We start from the raw sequence: 19,975 nt of genomic DNA on the forward strand, positions 1-19,975 counted from the left end.
TATTTACGAAAGGCAAATCCACTTTGCACTGCAAGTGCACTTGAAAGTGCACGGAAAGTGCTGTCGTTCTAAATCTAAGGGGTAGATCTGAAATGAGTAGAAGCTCTGATTTTATCATCCAATCATATGCAAGCTAAAATGCTGTTTTTTTATTTCCCTTGCATGTCCCCCTTGGATCTACAGTGACTTTATTTCCAAGTGCACATTCAGTGCACTTTGAAGTGCACTTGCAGTGCAAAGTAGATTTTCCTTTAGTAAATAACCTCCAAAGTGCTTTGTGCTCAAGATGATGTTCCCTGCAGATTCACTACTTCCACTTTACACCTACTTCTTTAATCTTATAATATTGGCTATTATAATAATTATAATTTGCAAATTCATGTAAACATACAATATGTTGTGCTCATTATAGTGTTCTCTGCAAGTTCCTCTTTGCATCTTCTTCAACAAACTTATTTTTCTAAAAAAAATCCACCAATCAATGAAAAGTTGATAAGGTGTGAAGTTCTCGGTGCTCCAAACTGTGCCAGCTGTAGTGTAGCCACGCCTTCTTCCACCTCTTACACACGTGATGGTGAGGGCGCCCCCTTAGTGGTGCTTCCCCACTCACCAGAGCAATATGACTCCCAGCTTTTCATCTACCAGAGTCACCAACATCATTCACACTCTCCTCACCTCCGATGGCAAAGGAACTGGATCCTCCTCGCTCACTCCTGCGAGTCTACTGTGCTTTCTGTCATCTCCCTCCTAGACTCCTCCTCCGACCGCTGTTCCAGCAGGAGCTCCGCCTCTTCATACACACTCAGAGCTCCGCCTCTTCATACACACTCAGAGCTCCGCCTCTTCATACACACTCAGAGCTCCGCCTCTTCATACACACGCAGAGCTCCGCCTCTTCATACACACTCAGAGCTCCGCCTCTTCACACACACTCAGCTCCGCCTCTTCATACACACTCAGAGCTCCGCCTCTTCATACACACTCAGAGCTCCGCCTCTTCATATACACTCAGGGCTCCGCCTCTTCATACACACTCAGGGCTCTGCCTCTTTATACACACTCAGAGCTCCGCCTCTTCACACACACTCAGAGCTCCGCCTCTTCATACACACTCAGGGCTCTGCCTCTTCATACACTCTCAGAGCTCCGCCTCTTCATACACACTCAAAGCTCCGCCTCTTCATACACACTCAGAGCTCCGCCTCTTCATACACACTCAGAGCTCCGCCTCTTCATACACTCTCAGAGCTCCGCCTCTTCATACACACTCAGGGCTCCGCCTCTTCATACACTCTCAGAGCTCCGCCTCTTCATACACACTCAAAGCTCCGCCTCTTCATACACACTCAAAGCTCCACCTCTTCATACACACTCAGGGCTCCACCTCTTCATACACACTCAGAGCTCCGCCTCTTCATACACACTCAGAGCTCTGCCTCTTCATACACACTCAGAGCTCCTCCTCTTCATACACTCTCAGAGCTCTGCCTCTTCATACACACTCAGAGCTCTGCCTCTTCATACACACTCAGAGCTCCGCCTCTTCATACACGATCAGAGCTCCGTCTCTTCATACACGATCAGAGCTCCGTCTCTTCATACACGATCAGAGCTCCACCTCTTCATACACACTCAGAGCTCCGCCTCTTTATACACACTCAGGGCTCCGCCTCTTCATACACACTCAGGGCTCCGCCTCTTCATACACACTCAGAGCTCCACCTCTTCATACACTCTCAGAGCTCCGCCTCTTCATACACACTCAGGGCTCCGCCTCTTCATACACTCTCAGAGCTCCGCCTCTTCATACACTCTCAGAGCTCCGCCTCTTCATACACACTCAGGGCTCCGCCTCTTCATACACACTCAGGGAGGAGAGAAAGGGGAAGGATATACAGTACATACACACAGGGCCGCTGCAAACTAGGCAGCCGCCTAGGGCGCATTGCTACCTAGGGTGCACAGCCACTGGTGTTCCTACTCTCTTTTCTCTGCAGCAAGCAATCAGCAGGCAGCCGCTGCTCTGTTCGCACATAATATCAGAGGCGCAGCGGTAGCAGAGGATTGTGTCTGTGTCCCCACTCCTGAATGAATGGAAGAAAGCAAACATTCATAGATGAGCACTGGTAGGCTGCATTTATAATTCATTAAAAAGGTTGGGAATACATGGGCAGGGCAAAGGAGGTGGAGTCAAGGGGGGGTGGCAAAATGAGGTTTCGCTTAGGGCAATTATGATCAACCTTGGCACTCCAGATGTTTTGGAACTACATTTCCCATGATGCTCATGCACTCTGCAGTGTAGTTGAACATCATGGGAAATGTAGTTCCAAAACATCTGGGGTACCAAGGTTCACCATCACTGACCTAGGGTGTCAAAAATCCTTGCACCAGCCCTGCATACACACACAGCACAAGGCCGTGTTCACACTACGAGATGTTTCTTGAGCTGCAGTTCCTCTGAGCTCCACAAGGTGGAGATCTCACCTCTACCCAGACAGGAAGTCTCTATGGAATACAGACAGGAAGTGATGTCAGATAGACAGGACATTCCATAAGACGTAGAGAGAAGACACTGCTGGATCTGGCGGCAGAGGAGGTAATATGTAGATTAACCCCTTCAGGGGGATCAGTTGATGATTAATATATTTTGCTTCCAAAGCTGGCCATACATGGTTCAGTTTTATCGTTCATCCAGCGGGATGAGAGGAAAAAACTGAAGTGATTCCCCCATCCACACATTGGAGGGGGATGGGGGAATCCTCTCCACTGCACTATTGTATTCTGACAATGGGGGGCGCTCCTCCGCTCTCAGAATACACAGATCAGTGATGAAGCTATTGGCTGCAGCCGCTGATCGAGTGACTTTTATCCGGCAGTGACCACACATGGATGGAAATATGACCGATCCCTGCTGAACCAGCTGAATTTCCATGTCTCTATGGTCACCATAAGTGACTTCCTCCCCTCCCCCTCATCTCCTTCATTATGTAAGTCATGCTGAGATAATCTCCCATTGGCTGAGCAATATTCTCATTTGTCTCTGAGCTCCTTCTTGCTATTCCTCGTCCTGCCTGTTGTTTCCTTGGATTGATTTTCTGTGTAGTGACCCCGGCTTCATCTCTTGGATGCGCTCGTCTGTTGCTTGTCCTGACCTTTATCCTGATTCCTGGATCTCCTCCTCATCTCTCCTCCATATCCTCTTACACAGCTTTTCTCCACACCTGCAGTGATCCTGGGGGGTGGAAACTTGGCACCAGCACTCAGCAAAATCCATCCCCACCATTAGGAGCTCTGGAGAAAATGGTCTGGTATTTACACTCTGTTCCTCCGCACGTCACCTGATCACATGAGAGCTTACTTTCACAGATTCCTGACAGATTTCTGTATGGTAAAGGTCAAAGTTCACTCTTCAGTTTAGGAGAGGTAGGACACACCCAGGAATAATGATTTGGTTTGCACAGGAGCCTCATATAGAGGGCCCCTCAAATCTCCCCATCTAAATGTCCCTCCATCCAGAGTCTATATGTCCTATGACATCACACTGACCTCACAGCTCCTCCTACCACTGTCTTTTTCATCTGGCTCTTTTTTCTTTTTTCTGATGCTCTTATGATGTGGATGGACCCTCGGTTTCCTCACTAGCAAATTATGACTGTTTGTCCCATGTTGTATGTAATGATACCAGATTTGCTTACGAAAACTTTTTAACCTATGGAGTGGGAGGCCCTGTGTAAGTAAATATAACCTTGGTCTGAATTGGGGCTTTAATAATAGAGACTTCACCAGAGAGGTGAGGAGGATTCTGGGAATATCATTTGATTTTACTATTTGCATTCAGATCTAGAGTTTTCCTCCTGTGAAGTCTGGAGATCATATGACCATCACATTGCCTCCACCTCTCTCCCTGATAGAATAGAGAAAGAAAAAGAAGATTCTAGAAGTCACCAGAGAGATCATGGAGGAGAGGTGAGCGGTGCTGGGAATTCTGGGACATTATCCAGTAACAGACAAGGGATGTGTCTGGATGGTGACTGTATCATTGTGTGTGTCAGGTTCCTATAAGGTGTCAGGATGTCACTGTCTATTTCTCCATGGAGGAGTGGGAGTATTTAGAAGGACACAAGGATCTCTACAAGGACATCATGATGGACAATCAGCCACCCCTCACATCACCGGGTAAGAGGAGACTTTATTGTAAAGGAGAGAGCAGTACGGAGGCTCCACCTAGATCCCCCATCATCTGATAAACACATAGAAACAATGTATTCAGTCAGTGTGTGTGTTTCCTACAGATGGATCCAGTAATGGGAACCCACCAGAGAGATGTCCCTGTCCTCTGTATTCCCGGGATTCCACACAGGAAGATCACACCATCCCTCACCATCATCAGGTAGATGATTGACAATTATTGGTAGATATGATTTATACACATACACATGTTTGTTGCAATGAATGTTTTATTATATGTTCAGAGTGGAAACCTCGGGGATTATAATATTGTTGTCAAAGAAGAGTTTAAAGAGGAGGATGAGGAGTATGGAGCGATGAAGCAGCTTTCTGAAGTACACAAGGATCTCTACCAGGACATAATGATGGACCCATCAAACAGCAGAGACCCACCAGAGAGATGTCCCCATCCTCTGTATTCCCGGGATTCTACAGAGGAAGATCACACCATCCCTCACTGTTACAAGGTTAGTGGGATGGAACATCTAGAACCTGGATTCATGGAGAAAATGTGTGGAGTGATGTCACGATATTAAAGCTTTTATTTTACAGGTGATATTTCCTCTCATTTTCTTGGTTTAGGGTGAAGATCTGCTAAATATGAAAGTTGAGGTTAAAGAAGAAAAAGAGACATATGTGAGGGATGATCAGCAGTCTATGGAGGAGGATGGAATAACGGGGACATTTAAAGAGGAGGACACTCCTACAGAGATCAGCACAGGTGGGTCATTAACACTAAATACATTCCTCCACCCATACTGCTCACTGATTGGTCCAGAGTAGGGAAAGGACTGGGTGATATCAGCCTGTAATCCCCTGGTCACTTTCCTGAGCTGTGTTCCCCGTCCTGTATTCCTGTATTTCTCTTGGATAATCTTCCTTCTCTGTGCTGCAGACACAATTTATGTATCTAGACTGTATTCATGGAGATTCTGGGGTTCAGCTGGCAGCAAAATGTTGATTTTCACCATAGGTGTTACTAGACCTATAAAAAAGAGAGTAATGCGGCGCTAACTCGGTACTGAATAAACAGTACTAACTACAATATATAAATCTAGAGTGCAGTATTCAAGGAAATCTTCATAAAAAAGGGCAAAAAAATATACAATATCATCAACATTAATATCTTTCATAAGTAAGTGAAAATAATCTTCAAACATAAAGTGCAAGATGCACCAAAGTGATGATTAGTGCAAAAATAGAGTCCAGTCAAGGAGATTCAGACAGACAGTTCATGAAATAAAGTGCATGTGCAAAAAGCAAAGAAAATCCACTTCATCCAAATATTTCCACCATCTGCTGTGCGCCATTCTTTTGCCCCAGCCTCTCACTTCATACGGAGACCCCTACAGGTCAGGTTCAGCCTTTATGTGGATGAAATATTGGATCCACAACGATCGATCAATTTCCAGAGGTATCCAAGACAAGACAACACAGTATAAGGATACGTTTTCAGGCTCATCAAATGCAGTTTACATGCAACAAAAGAGGGGGCTCCATAGTGTAGTAATCCAATGCAATTTAAAAAAAAAACGAGTAGTAACTTACAGTTTAAAATCACTCAGTACAGCTACACAAACAAGGGAACTTCCGATCTCGGTCGCAACCGGAAGTGACGACACCTGACGCGTTGCGTCACTAAACACGTGACTTCATCAAAGGGTAATCACCCTTGATTACCCTTTGATGAAGTCATGTGTTCAGAGACGCAACGCGTCAGGAGGAGACTGGTGTTGTCACTTCCGGTGTGGCTGCCAATGCTGTGTATAAGCCAATGAGAAGGGAGAGATTCGGGAGAGCTATTGCGCTTGTGCACATCACTGGATCGAGATTGGACTCAGGAAAATATTAGGGGGGCTGGGGGTGGAGCTGTATAAAAAGTTTTTTTTACCTTCATGCATTCTTCAGCCTTTAGAACCAGTTTAAGATACCACAGATTGATGAACAACATTACACTTGTAGTGCTCACCCCTGAGGTGGGCAAGTTGTTCTTGCCCCAGGTTCTTTTCCTAAGCTAGCTCAGCTGCACCCAGGCACACAGCCACAGTCACTCTTCTGGAAAGTGGAAAGATAGCGCTTGACCCGTGGGGTTAAATTATTGGTATTTTTATCTTAAGCTATTGATGTTGGTGTAAATGATCTGATCTGGTTCCTGGGCAGGCAACTTCTACACCCCAGAGGATCTCCGGTCTCCTTGGCTTGTAGTGTAATATAACGAGAATTGAAGGGCCACACCACTACTAAGAGGTCCAGACACAACTTCAGTCCATTAAAAGTCAGGGGTACAATTCAAAAAGTAGCCTACAGGTTTTAGGGGTCACCGTCATCGGGTTTTGACTGGCAACAATGTGAACAAACCAGAGGTGCTGATAAGGCCTTTGCTTGTAATTCACAATGGAAAAAAAATACCAGGTCACTTCTGGTTTGTTCACATTGTTGCCAGTCAAGACCTGATGGAGTGAAGGCTTGGACCCTCAAATCACATTGACTACTTTTTGGATTGTACCCCTAACTTTTAATGAATAAAGTTGTATCTGGACCTCTTAGCAGTGGTGTGATGTTGCTTCCCGGTTACTACATAGGAGACCCGATCAAAGCAAATTCCAGCTTTGTTCGGGTCTCTGGCCAGCCGGCAGATGTGCTGGTTGGTCGCTCCAGTCTCCCGGTGGGATGGGGGGGAGGAGACATCTCCACTTGCTGTTCATGATAACGGCCAAGCGGCTCATTAGCCGCAGCGGTTGTTATCATGAGAAAGCCGACCGCCAGCTCTAAAAAACGGTACCTACATACAGGACTGTACTTACAAATGTCAAACAAATACAAGGAGATTTCCAAACTCAAACCTACCATCCAGCCAGCGACCAACCAAATTGACCTGTCTAGCAATAGGAACAGGGGTTTAGTCTGCACACATTTGCAAATACAGTACATGCGAAAGCTACAGGCCCCCGTCAAGACACCCTGTTTTCTGTAGTCCCTAACCCTGACTTCTGGTTCTCCACAATGGGAGCACATGCACTCACGCATGTATTTGCAAATGTGTGCAGACTAAACCCCTGTTCTTAACACATATTGCTAGACAGGTCAATTTGGTTGGTTGCTGGCTGGTTGGTAAGTTTGAGCTTGGAAATCTCCTTGTATGTTTAACATATGTTGCCCTTCCAGTGCTCCTTGCTGCAATAGACCAGTTATAGGTGGGGGCAGTGGCCACTTGATTGTAACTTGTTTGTATTTTGTACTCGCAAATGTCCCTGTATACTTGCATGCCTCCTTATAAAATCAGCCAGACATTTCTCCCGTGAACTCTCCAGACCAGATTCTCAATCAGTTCTAGCAAGGTTCAGTATAATAGGCCCCCCAGCTCCAGCATAGCTGAGACCTCCATGAGCACATGTAGAACTACAGCTGGATTGCACAGAAGGGCAGTAGTTATTCAGGCTGGGAACTTCTTCTTCTGGACAACAGGGCTGCTTCAGGCACCAGACTATTTATGCACTCCTTAGCCACCTACTAGGCATCCTCTTCCAGGGATTGACTGAGATCTCATAAATATTCAGGCTGTCGATTAGCCTCTTCCAGCCCACAACATTCTAGAATCCTCCAGAAGGCAGGGGGAAGCAGTTAAATCTGCAGCCAGGGAAGCCTATACACTCCAAAGCAATCACATACTGCTTCACTGATTACAGGGGAGCCAAAAAGAACTAAATGTACCTAGCCTTATCTTATCTAGGAGGGTGTCACACACAATATCTTTTATAATACATACTCCTGACCCCTGCACTATATACTCCATGTTGTGCATTACATATTCCTGACCCCTGCACTTTATACTCTATGTTGTACATGACAGACTCCTGATCCCTGCACCATATGCTCTATGTTGTACGTTACATCATTCTGATGCTATATAGTCCTATCTGCTGTATCTTATACTATATGTTGTATAGTCCCGATCCCTGCACTATATACTATATTCTGTTTAACATTACATATTGATTAACCCATGCCCTATATACTGCCCTATATACTCTATGTTGTACATGACAGACTCCTGATCCCTGCACCATATGCTCTATGTTGTACGTTACATCATTCTGATGCTATATAGTCCTATCTGCTGTATCTTATACTATATGTTGTATAGTCCCGATCCCTGCACTATATACTATATTCTGTTTAACATTACATATTGATTAACCCATGCCCTATATACTGCCCTATATACTCTATGTTGTACATTAGATACTTCTGACCCCTGCCCTATATACTCCGTTGTACATTACATACTCCTGACTCCTGTACTATATATTCTATGTTGTACATTACATACTCCTGACCCCTGTCCTATATACTCTGTTGTACATTACATGCTCCTGACCCCTGCACTATATACTCTATATTGTACATTACATACTCCTGACCCCTGCACTATATATTCTATATTGTACATTACATACTCCTGACCCCTGCCCTATATACTCTGTTGTACATTACATGCTCCTTTTCTTTCTATTATAGTAGATGGACGGGAGATGAGGAAAACCTCAGAGGATTGTCTCACTTTGTCTCCAGACTGTAAAGTAGAAGATGAGGACATCACACAGTATAGTCCAGGAGAAAACCCGACTACCTCAAATGTCCATCCGGCACCACACAGTGTAGATGGACCATCGTATTCCTCTTATCCTGAGGAACCTCAGACTGTGAGGGACGGTGCCGTCCTTCCAACAGAGAAGAGGTTTTCCTGTAACGAGTGCGGGAAGTGTTTCCATTTTAAATTTAATCTTGATGAGCATAAAAGATCTCACACAGATGAGAAGTCCCATTCCTGTCCTGAGTGTGGGAAATGTTTTTTAAAAAAGTACCATCTTTCCCTACATCAGAGATCTCACACAGAAAAAAAGACAGGAGAACAGCCGTATCCTTGTTCTGAGTGCGGTAAATGTTTTTCTGCAAAGTTCAATCTTTACAGACATCTAAAATTGCATGCGAGTGAGCAGCCATATTCTTGTCCTGAGTGTGGGAAATGTTTTCCACAAAAATTACAACTTGTCACACATCAGATGTCACATACAGGTGGAAATCCATATTCCTGTCCTGAGTGCGGGAAATGTTTTTCAGGCAAGTCCAATCTCTGTAGACATCAGAGATTGCATACAGGTGAAAAACCATATTCCTGTTCTGAATGTGGGAAATGTTTTGCAATAAAATCAGGACTTGTCGCACATCAGAGGTATCACACGGGGGAGAGGCCATTCTTCTGTCCTGAGTGTGGGAAATGTTTTTCATTGAAGTCCCATCTTAGCAAACATCAGAGATCTCACACGGGGGAAAAGCCATATTCTTGTCCTGAGTGCGGGAAATGCTTTTCAGATAAGTCCAGCCTTAATAATCATCAGAGATTGCACACAGGCGAGAAGCCGCATTCCTGTCCTGAGTGCGGGAAATGTTTTGTACAAAGATCAGAACTTGTCACTCATCAAATGTGTCACTCGGGGCAAAAGCCATATTCCTGTTCTGAGTGCGGGAAAAGTTTTGTACGAAAATCACTACTTCTCACACATCTGAGGTCTCACACAGGGGAGAAGCCGTATTCCTGTCCTGAGTGCGGGAAATGTTTTTCACAGAAGTCCAATCTTTACAAACATCAGAGATCTCACACGGGGGAGAAGCCACTTTCCTGTCCTGAGTGAGGGAATTGTTCCTCACTGAAGTCCTGTCTTCCTGTACATCAGGGATCCCACACAACCCTCGAGGTGTATTAGTGTCTTGACTGTGGGAAATGTCTTCTATATGAATGTTGCTGGACATCACAGCTCTCATGTGGGGAAGAAGCACATAAAAGCAAATAAAAATGGAGTCATTACCTTTCCATTGGCTGAGTAAATTTTGTGGTATAGAGACTTGATGGTCTATTATGAAAAATAAAAAAAATAGTTGATCGAATATGACACCTGTTTGACCAGCCATGACATTTAGCTGATTTTCTATGATCATTGGCTCCATCTATTGTCCACAATTCTGTATTGTGTTATTTTCACAGATGGAGGTATTTCAGGAAAAAAATACCTCATTATGGCCCATAGATAGAGCTGTCGATCATAGGAAATCAGTGTGTTAATTAAAAAATTTCCAGAATTTATTACAACTGGGTAAATACTCGTCACGCTCGCCCAACAAATATTCTGTATATTGACCCCTTGGTTTCTGCTATCAGGCATGGTTTCATATAAATACTGAGCTAGTATACCCATGCACGTATGAGTACAGTAGACATTGAAGAACATAAATTATTTAAACCAACATTTTTAACCATTGTTTCAAAAAGGACATCCCGAATTTGACCGTTAGTGCAATCAACATTTTGTATGTGGGTGCCCATGACATGTGGTTTATGTACTCAAAAATGTTTGGGAGAGCTTAAGTGCTTGGGGGTAACTTTTCCACCTTTTTTTTCATTGAACTTTATTGCTATGAAATAATGGACTAATAGCCCCCTTATGTGATAGCATTTTATTGTGGTGGGTTCCCCTTAGTGAGCCATCAGGAGTCTATCGGACCACCCCCCAATGTATCTCCTGCCCCTAAAGTGAAGATAATGTAGATCAGATCATGCTCCTTTCACAGCTTCTCCGGCCACAGCAGTCAGGAATGATAGCACTGAACCCGGAAGTCACCTAATACACATCACTTCCAGGTTCATTCTAGCTAGAGGTGATCAGCGAGTGGATGTTCTTTGGTCTCTTTCCTTCTACCTAACAGCACCCACCATATCACTGTCTGTAGGTGGGATATCAGAGCCTGAAAAACATGGCAGTGTTTTTACAAGTACCGATACTTTTTTTTTTTTTCAGTACTCGCCAATACCAATTACCGATGCCTACCGCAACTGTTTTTGTTTTCACTTCAGCTGTCAGCAATGGTACAAATCTTTGAAAAATTATTTACAAATTAAATAAATAGATTTATTTTTTAATTTTGAGCTTTTCCAATGTGAAATGTGTAAATATATGTTAGTGAATATTTTACACATATATATTAAAAAAGCAAACAAAAAAAAGTTTTAACTGTTTATCGTTTATAAAATAGACGTGAAAAAAAAAAGCAGGAAAATAATTAAATGGAGGAGAATAGGGAGTTTATTAAGGCTAATTAGAGTAAATTAAGGGTTAATAAGGGGTTAAACAGAGGAACATTTGTTCATCCCTTTGATCTGCAGATGAAGAAACAGAAAGATTCAAAAAGAAACAATGTTTCTTTTTATTTTAGTGTTTTTCAGTGGCTGAGCAATGTTGTTATTAAAGCGGAGCACCGCCGAAAATTTTTTTTTTTAAAGTCAGCAGCTACAAATACTGCAGCTGCTGACTTCAAAAACATGGACACTTACCTGTCCCAGGGCGCCCGCGATGTCTGCACCCGAGGCCGAACCGTCTCTCCGTCCTCGGGTGCTGCCGCATCTCCATCTTCGCATCTTCTCCATCTTCGGTAAGGGAATCAGGAAGTGAAGCCATGCGGCTTCACTTCCCGGTTCCCTACTGCGCGAGTCGCGCAGCGCAATACGGATGGTCCCTGCTGTCTCTGGGACCCGTGTGTTTCCCAGCAGGCAGCGGGGAGGGAGCAGGAAGTGGCGTAAATAACCACAGATTCTGCGGCTATCTATGCCGGAAGTGGGTACAGATCCCAGGAGGGAGAGTGAAGGATGTCTATGGAGCCTCATTGACCTAAAGTGGAGATCGTATCTAGCTTACCATGCATAGCCCAAGGGGTGGCTACACAGTGTGATTTGACACAAGTTAATCACTGTGTCACACGCTCTAAGGTGAGCGCAATCACTTTGGGGGGGCACTGAGGCACATCACGGTTGTCTGTGACACTGGAATTCAGCACACTGGAGGATTTGGACATTTATTGGTTTCTACGGATACGGATGCACATTTAATTTGGTTATTTTGGACACTAATATAAGGACTTCACAATAGAGATCTCATCAATTGTGTTTTAAGACGCACTGTGCACTTATATACAATTTGATTTAATATTTAAACAGATACTTGCATGTTGCACTTTATATGAGTTATTGCATGTTTTCAGTTTGTCACTGGATTTTGATATTCAGTATATGCACAAGTATATATGTTTTAACACTATTATAGTTACATGTATGCACATTGCACTTAAAATTGTTCATATATATGTATATTGTATGCACATTGCACGTGAGAAGTAGTGTGTGTATAAATATGTTCTTGATGCTTTATTTTTTATTTTTCAAGTGATTTTGGGTATTACCCCTTATGGTATATAATCTAGCGCAGCGCAATTTTTTATTTATATTCTTTGCACGGTTATGAGTACGTGAACTGCGTTTGCTGCTAGATATTTATCTCTACTAGTAGTATTCTTTAACTGTCTGCACACTGAGCATTGGATTATTGTGGCTCGCAAGGTTTCTACCTTTTGTTACCCACTTTAAACATTGCCAGCTGCTTTCTTTTTTTTGACAGCTCCAATTACCGGACTTCTTTAACACTTCAGCTGTCAACAGGGGAGACCCTCTGACAGCTCAAAGAACCGAGCCTGAAAGTATCGGTGCATTTGCAGGAGTACCGATACTTGTGCAAATACTCGGTATCGAAACCCATACCGATACTAGTATCGGTGCAACCCTAATGCTCACCCTGTTATAATGTTTGCGAGGGCACTTATTCTTCACCAAAATGTTCCAGAAGGGTACTGCTGGTCTTTGTGACAAATGTTTCCACCATTGTAGGTAGGTTTGGCAAGGTTTCCCTGAAGATCGTAATTTGGTGTTTGCAATTTCCACCATTGGCCATGTCTGTACTCCTCATGTTTGCCGATACTCTGATACCGGACTGGTAATATACCTCCCAACCATCCCAGGTTCGCCGGGACCATCCCAGGATTTTATGTAAAATCAGAAAATCAGAACACCCCTCTAATAATCAGTAGGTCCTCCTTTTGCTGGACTCCACCAGACAGAGCATCACAGTGAATCTGCTGGCTTGCCATCTTTCCATACTGCATCCTGGTGCCATCTCTTCCCCAGGTAAGTGACAAACACATACACACCCATCCACATGATGGAAAAGAAAATGTCATTCATCAGACCAGGCCACCTTCTTCCATTGCTCCGTGCTCCAGTTATGAGGCTCACATGTCCATTGTAGGCACTTTTGGCTGTGGACATGGGTCAGCATGGACACCCTGACCGGTCTGCAACTACACAGCCTCAGACACAACAAACTGCGATGACCACTTTTTTTTGCTCTCCACTAGGGATGAGCTTCGTGTTTGAATCGAACCCATGTTCGACTCGAACATCGTGTGTTCAGTCGTTCGCCGAATTACAAATGATATGGGCCGTTCGCGCCAAATTCGAGTGGCGCGTCACGGCCCATAATGCACTGCGGCATCGCAGTGCATTGCTGGCTGATTGGCCAAGCATGCACTTTGACCCACATGCTTGGCCAATCACAGGGCTATCTGTACAGAGAGCCGTAATTGGCCAAAGCCAGGGTGGCTTTGGCCAATTATGGCTCAGGGGGTTTAGTACATGCCCCACACTATATAAGACCGCCTGCACGGCGGCCCTGTGTAATGTGTTCCGGCGTTGAGAGAGAGAGAGATAGATAGACAGAGAGACAGTGTCATTTGATTTAAGTTAGATAGAGTAGGCAAGCGAGTCAGCTGCACTTACAGTGTATTGTGTGTATATATATATATATACATCCTAGGTGTTTTTTTATATATATATACATATATATACACACTGTATTCAGTTTAGCTAGATCCGTTCATGTTATTCTCTTCCTACTACTGACAGGCAGGCAGGTGTTTTTACAGTATTTACAGCTACCTGAAAAAAATTGCTGGTGTTCTTCTGATCCTATTAGCTACAGTATTTCTAGTTAGTGCAGTGCGTCCTCTGCTCAGTGTACACCTAAAGCTACCTGAAGAAAATTAGTGGTGTTCTTCTGATCCTATTAGTACAGTACCGCAGGCAGCTGCAGAATTTTCAAGTTAGTGTAGTGCGTCCTCTGCACAGTGTGCACCTAAAGCTACCTGAAGAAAATTGGTGGTGTTCCTCTGATCCTATTAGTATCGCAGGCAGCTGTAGTATTTACAAGTTAGTGTAGTGTATCCTCTGCAGAGTGTGCACCTAAAGCTACCTGAAGAAAATTAGTGGTGTTCTTCTGATCCTATTAGTACAGTACCGCATGCAGCTGCAGTATTTACAAGTTAGTATAGTGCGTCCTCTGCACAGTGTGCACCAGAAGAATATGAGTGGTGTTCTTCTGATCCTATTAGTACAGTACCGCAGGCAGCTGCAGTATTTACAAGTTAGTGTAGTGTGTCCTCTGCACAGTGTGCACCTAAAGCTACCTGAAGAAAATTAGTGGTGTTCTTCTGATCCTATTAATACCACAGGCAGGCAGCTACAGTATTTAGTTAGTGTAGTGCGTCCTCTGCACAGTGTGCACCTAAAGCTACCAGGAGACAATTGCTGTTGTTCTGCTCCTATTAATACCACAGGCAGGCAGCTACAGTATTTGCAGTTAGTGTACTGTGTCCTCTGCACAGTGTGCACCTAAAGCTACCTGAATTAAATTGGTGGTGTTCTTCTGATCCTATATTAGTACCACAGGCAGGTACAGTATTTACAGTTGGTGTACTGCGTCCTCTGCACAGTGTGCACCTAAACCTACCTGAAGACAATTGCTGTTGTTCTGCTCCGTTTCATACCACAGGCAGGCAACTACAGTATTTACAGTTAGTGTACTGTGTCCTCTGCACAATGTGCACCTAAAGCTACCTGAATAAAATTGGTGGTGTTCTTCTGATTCTATATTACTAACACAGGCAGGCAGTTACAGTATTTACAGTTAGTTTACTGTATCCTCTTCACAGTGTGCACCTAAAGCTACCTGAAGACAATTGCTGTTGTTCTGCTCTTATTAAGACCACAGGCAGGCAACTACAGTATTTACAGTTAGTGTACTGTGTCATTAGTCAGGCCATTAGTATGTCTGGAAGGCCAACAAGGAGAGGCAGACAGTCACAAGCCAATAAAAGAGGGCAAGCAGGCGCTGTGTCTAGAGACAACAAGTGCTGGTCGTGCAGACGATGCATCCTCATCAGCACGTGGCCATGGGGCACGCTTGTCCTTTTTTTTGGTAGCTGGCCATGTTGAGCCACAGCATGCTGAAGACTTGGTAGAGTGGATGACCAAGCCATCCTCATCCTCTCTCACCCAGGCTCAGGGTACTTTGTTTGGCAAAGCAGCTGCCAACGCGGCCTCTTCCCTCGGCTCAATGGCATCAGTCACTCCTTCCCTAGCCCCACCATGTCCTCCTGAGGAGTCCCCCAAACTGTTTGACCACAGTGTTGGGTACATGCCCCAGGAGGATGCCCAGCGTTTTGAAGGCTCCGGTGATGGTACCCAGCTAGAGGAAGGCAGTAATGTGGGCCCAGAGAGAGGGGGACAGCAATCTGGCAGTCATGTTCCCCCAGCTGCAGCATACTGCCAGCTTTGCTCCAGTGATGAGGGAGGGGATGATGAGGTCACTGACTCCACATGGGTGCCTGATAGGAGAGAGGAGGAGGAGGCACATCACCAATGAGGCAGGATACCCTCCAGGGGTCAGCTTAAGGGCATCACACCGCAGAGCCCCGCATGTGCAGGGCGCTGCTGTCTCTGCGCGTTATTCCAAAAGTTCTTTGGTGTGTACCTAAAAGACCCACACCAAAGAACAAAGAGGACCTCTCCTTGCTCCTCATCAGCTGTTATCTCCAACCCCACTATACCTTCAGTCCTCTCTGAGATCTGCACTAAGAGGAATTAAGGTGTAGAATTAGATGTGTCACAGCCAAGTACTTGGGGGCAATCTGCTATTGGTACACCAACGTCAGACTGTACCAGGCAAATTTCCCTGCCCCAGCTTCTGCACCGCCAAAAGAAGTTCACTCCCAGTCACCCACATGCCCAGCGGATGAATGCTAGCTTGGCTAAATTGCTAGCACTTCAAATGCTTCCTTTTCAGTTGGTAGACTCTGCCCCCTTCCGTGAGTTTGTGGAATGTGCGGTTCCTCAGTGGCAGGTTCCGAAACGCCACTTTTTCTCACGGAAGGCAATTCCGGCTCTCTACTGGCATGTGGAAGGCAATATCTTGGCCTCGCTGGACAGGGCGGTCAGCGGTAAGGTGCATATTACCACTGACTCATGGTCCAGCAGGCATGGACAGGAATGTTACCTATCTTTCACCGCGCACTGGGTGACTCTTCTGGCAGCTGGGAAGGATGCAGGACAGGGTGCAGTAGTGCTGGAGGTTGTTCCGCCACCATGCCTCCAAAATACTACTAGTGGTGATTCTGCCACACCTCTCTCCTCCACCCCCTCCTTTTCTTCTTCCTCCATGGCCTCTTCCTGTGCTGATTTGTCTTCGGGACCAGCAGTGCTCCGTAGGCGTTCAAGGGGCTACGCAAGCACGCAGGCCAATAGATGCCATGCGGTGCTTGAGCTGGTGTGCTTGGGGGACAGGAGCCACACTGGGGCAGATCTTCTGTCAGCTCTGACGCCACGCCAGCTTAAGGCAGGTATGGTGGTTTGCGACAATGGCACCAACCTCCTCTCCGCCCTCCGACAGGGACAACTGACCCATGTGCCCTGTTTGGTTCATGTCCTTAACTTTCTGGTGCAGCGGTTCTTGGGCAGGTACCCGGGCTTACAGGATGCCCTGAGGCAGGCTAGGAAAGTCTGTGTGCATTTCCGCAGGTCATATAATGCCAGTGCTCGGCTGGCTGACCTCCAAAAGGAATTTAACCTGCCCAAGAACTGCTTAATCTGTGACATGCCCACCAGGTGGAATTCAACATTGGCCATGCTGCAGCGGCTGCACACGCAGAAGAGGGCCATCAATGAGCACCTGTTTGACTATGGCACGGGGACAGGGTCAGGGGAGCTTGTTTTTTTCCCCCACGCCAGCGGGCCATGATCAGGGATGCATGCACTGTCCTGTCACCATATGAGGAGGCCAGGAGGTTGGTGAGCAGTGACAGTGCATGCATCAGTGACACTGTCCCCCTTGTCCATCTGTTGGAGCACACACTGCGTGGAATAATAGACAGGGCACTTGAGGCAGAACAGAGGCAGGAAGAGGAGGACTTCCTTAGCTCTCAAGGCCCCCTTTATCCAGACAGTGTTCCTGCGTGCCCGCCGATCACACAGGAAGAGGAGGATTGTGTCAGCATGGAGGTGGAGCCTGGCACTCAGCATCAGCAGCAGTCTTTAAGGGATCATTTACAGTCCCAAGAAACCCATGGACTTGTACGTTGTATTGACCCAGAGGACTCTGGACCGAATGCCTCAGCAAACCTACGCTGCATGGCCTCCCTGATCCTGCAAAGCCTGCGGAAGGATCCTTGTATTCATGGTATCAAGGAGAGGGATCAATACTGGCTGGTAACCCTCCTTGATTCACATTACAAGGGTAAGGTTGCAGACCTTATCTTGCCGTCGCAGAGGGAGCAAAGGATGAAACATCTTCGGGAGGCCTTGCAGAAAGGTCTGTGTAACGCGTTCCCAGAGACTGGGAGGTTACAAACTCCTGTTCCTGGACAACGTGTTCCTGAGGCTTCGGTCAGTCAAAGAAGGAGCGGTGGAGAAGGTGGCCCTCTGACCGATGCATTCAGACAATTTTTTAGTTCGCAGCCCCAAGGTATGATCGGTTCCAGCAACCATCGCCAGCATCTGTTTTACATGGTGCAGGAATACCTAGGGGCAAGATCTGACTTGGACACCTTTCCCACCGAAAATCCTCTGGGTTACTGGGTCTTGAGGATGGATCACTGGCCAGAACTTGCACAGTATGCAATTGAGCTACTGGCCTGTCCTGCATCCAGCGTTCTCTCGGGAACGCACATTCAGTGCTGCTGGAGGCTTTGTAACCAATCACAGGGTGCGCCTGTCCACCGACTCGGTCGATCGACTGACTTTCATAAAAATTAGTCAATCTTGGGTCACCACCAGCTACCAAGCACCTGATGCTGATGTAACCGAATATTTTTTTTTTAAATGTCAGATCCCTTCAAGACTGCCTATGCTGATGCTGAGGGACTATCCTGTTATGCTGAGTGACTATCCTTTTCCTCCGTAATGATCATGCTGATGGCTTGTAAGAATATTTTTGGTTCAAGGCGCCGCCACCAGTGACTAAGACCTAATGTGTAATTACAATTTTTGATGCAATGCTTTGCAGCAGGGCTCATTCTTGCACTCAACTAGAGTATCTGTGAGGGGTTGCAGTGTTGTGGCACCAGCACCAGTGCCTAAGGCCCAATTTTTCAGCCCCTGTTTAACAGGGTCATGTAATTACAATTTTTGATGCAATATTTTGCAGGAGGGCTCATTCCTGCGCTCCAACTAAAGTATCTGTGAGGGGTTGCAGTGTTGTGGCACCAGTGCCTAAGGCCCAATTTTTCTGCCCCTGTTCAACAGGGACATTTAATTACAATTCTTGATCTAATATTTCAAAGCAGGGCCCGTTTCTGCGCCCACCAAGAGTAACTGTGAGGACTTACAGTGTTGTGGCACCAGCACCACCACCAAAGGCCCAATTTTTCTGACCCTGTTCAACAGGTACATGTATATACAATTCTTGATCTAATATTTCACAGCAGGGCCCGTTCCAGCTCCCACCAAGAGTAACTGTGAGGACTTACAGTGTTGTGGCAACACCAACACCTAAGGCCCAAATTTCTGCAGAGTATATAGGACAGGCCCCTACTTTCAAACATCCAACTTACAAACGACTCCTACTTGCAAACGGAAGGAGACAACTGGAAGTGAGATGAAATCTACCCCTAGGAAAAAAGTGTCTCCTCTCCACTGATGCTTTATCACCAATCCTTGTTTCACTAAAAACCCCAAATTGTCAAAAAACATTTGTCATTGGGACGGAAAGTGAGGTGAAATCTTCTGAAGAGGAGCACAGACAGCAAAACAAATGTTACAGGGGTGAGAACCCTTCCCTATGTTTTCCAAAAAGCTTAAAAATAGATTTTTTGGCTGGAGCTACACTTTAAAAATGTACCAGTTCAGAATTACAAACAGATTCTACTTAACAACAAACTACAGTCCCTGTCTTGTTTGCACCACCTGTATACTGCTGTTCAGAGTATATAGGGCCTGGGGGCCCCACGCCTTTCCTTTTTTTAATTTGGGTGTGGGGTTCCCCTTAATATCCATACAAGACCCAAAGGGCCTGATAATGGACTGGGGGGGGGGGGTACCCATGCTGTTTGTCTCACTGATTTTCATCCTTATTACCGGGACCCAACATTACATTAAAGCCTCAAGCAGTTTTAAATGACTTTTATTCCTTAAAAAATGTCATTTTGTGCAGGGACTGTTCTAAGCACGGGAAACACGCGCCACTTTACAGGGCTACCATAGACACACCCCACGTACGATATTTAAAGGAATATTTCACTTTTTTTTCACTTTAAGCATCATTAAAATCACTGCTCCCGAAAAAACGGCTGTTTTTTCGCATTGATACATGTCCCCTGGGGCAGGCCCCGGGTCCCCAAACCCTTTTTATGACAATACCATGCAAATTAGCCTTTAAATTTAGCACTTTTGATTTCAAACGTTCGAGTCCTATAAACTTCAATGGGGTTCTAAAGTTTGCGCGACGTTTCGGTCCATTCGCAGGGGGGGGGGGTGTTC

At 45.5% G+C, this 19,975-nt stretch overlaps 1 protein-coding gene across 1 annotated transcript in view; it reads left to right on the forward strand.

Moving 5' to 3' along the window:
• LOC141121642 (uncharacterized) overlaps positions 1 to 10,097 on the forward strand; it is a 226,262-nt gene extending 216,165 nt beyond the window's left edge. The window contains exon 10 of the mRNA XM_073611310.1: positions 8,746 to 10,097. Within this exon, the coding sequence (XP_073467411.1) occupies positions 8,746 to 9,920 (1,175 nt within the window). The 3' untranslated portion in view covers positions 9,921 to 10,097. The remainder of the gene's footprint in view (positions 1 to 8,745) is intronic.
• Positions 10,098 to 19,975: the final 9,878 nt, after the last annotated feature.

The sequence above is a fragment of the Aquarana catesbeiana genome, unplaced genomic scaffold (genome assembly GCF_042186555.1).
Source record: "Aquarana catesbeiana isolate 2022-GZ unplaced genomic scaffold, ASM4218655v1 unanchor228, whole genome shotgun sequence".
NCBI lineage: Eukaryota > Metazoa > Chordata > Amphibia > Anura > Ranidae > Aquarana > Aquarana catesbeiana.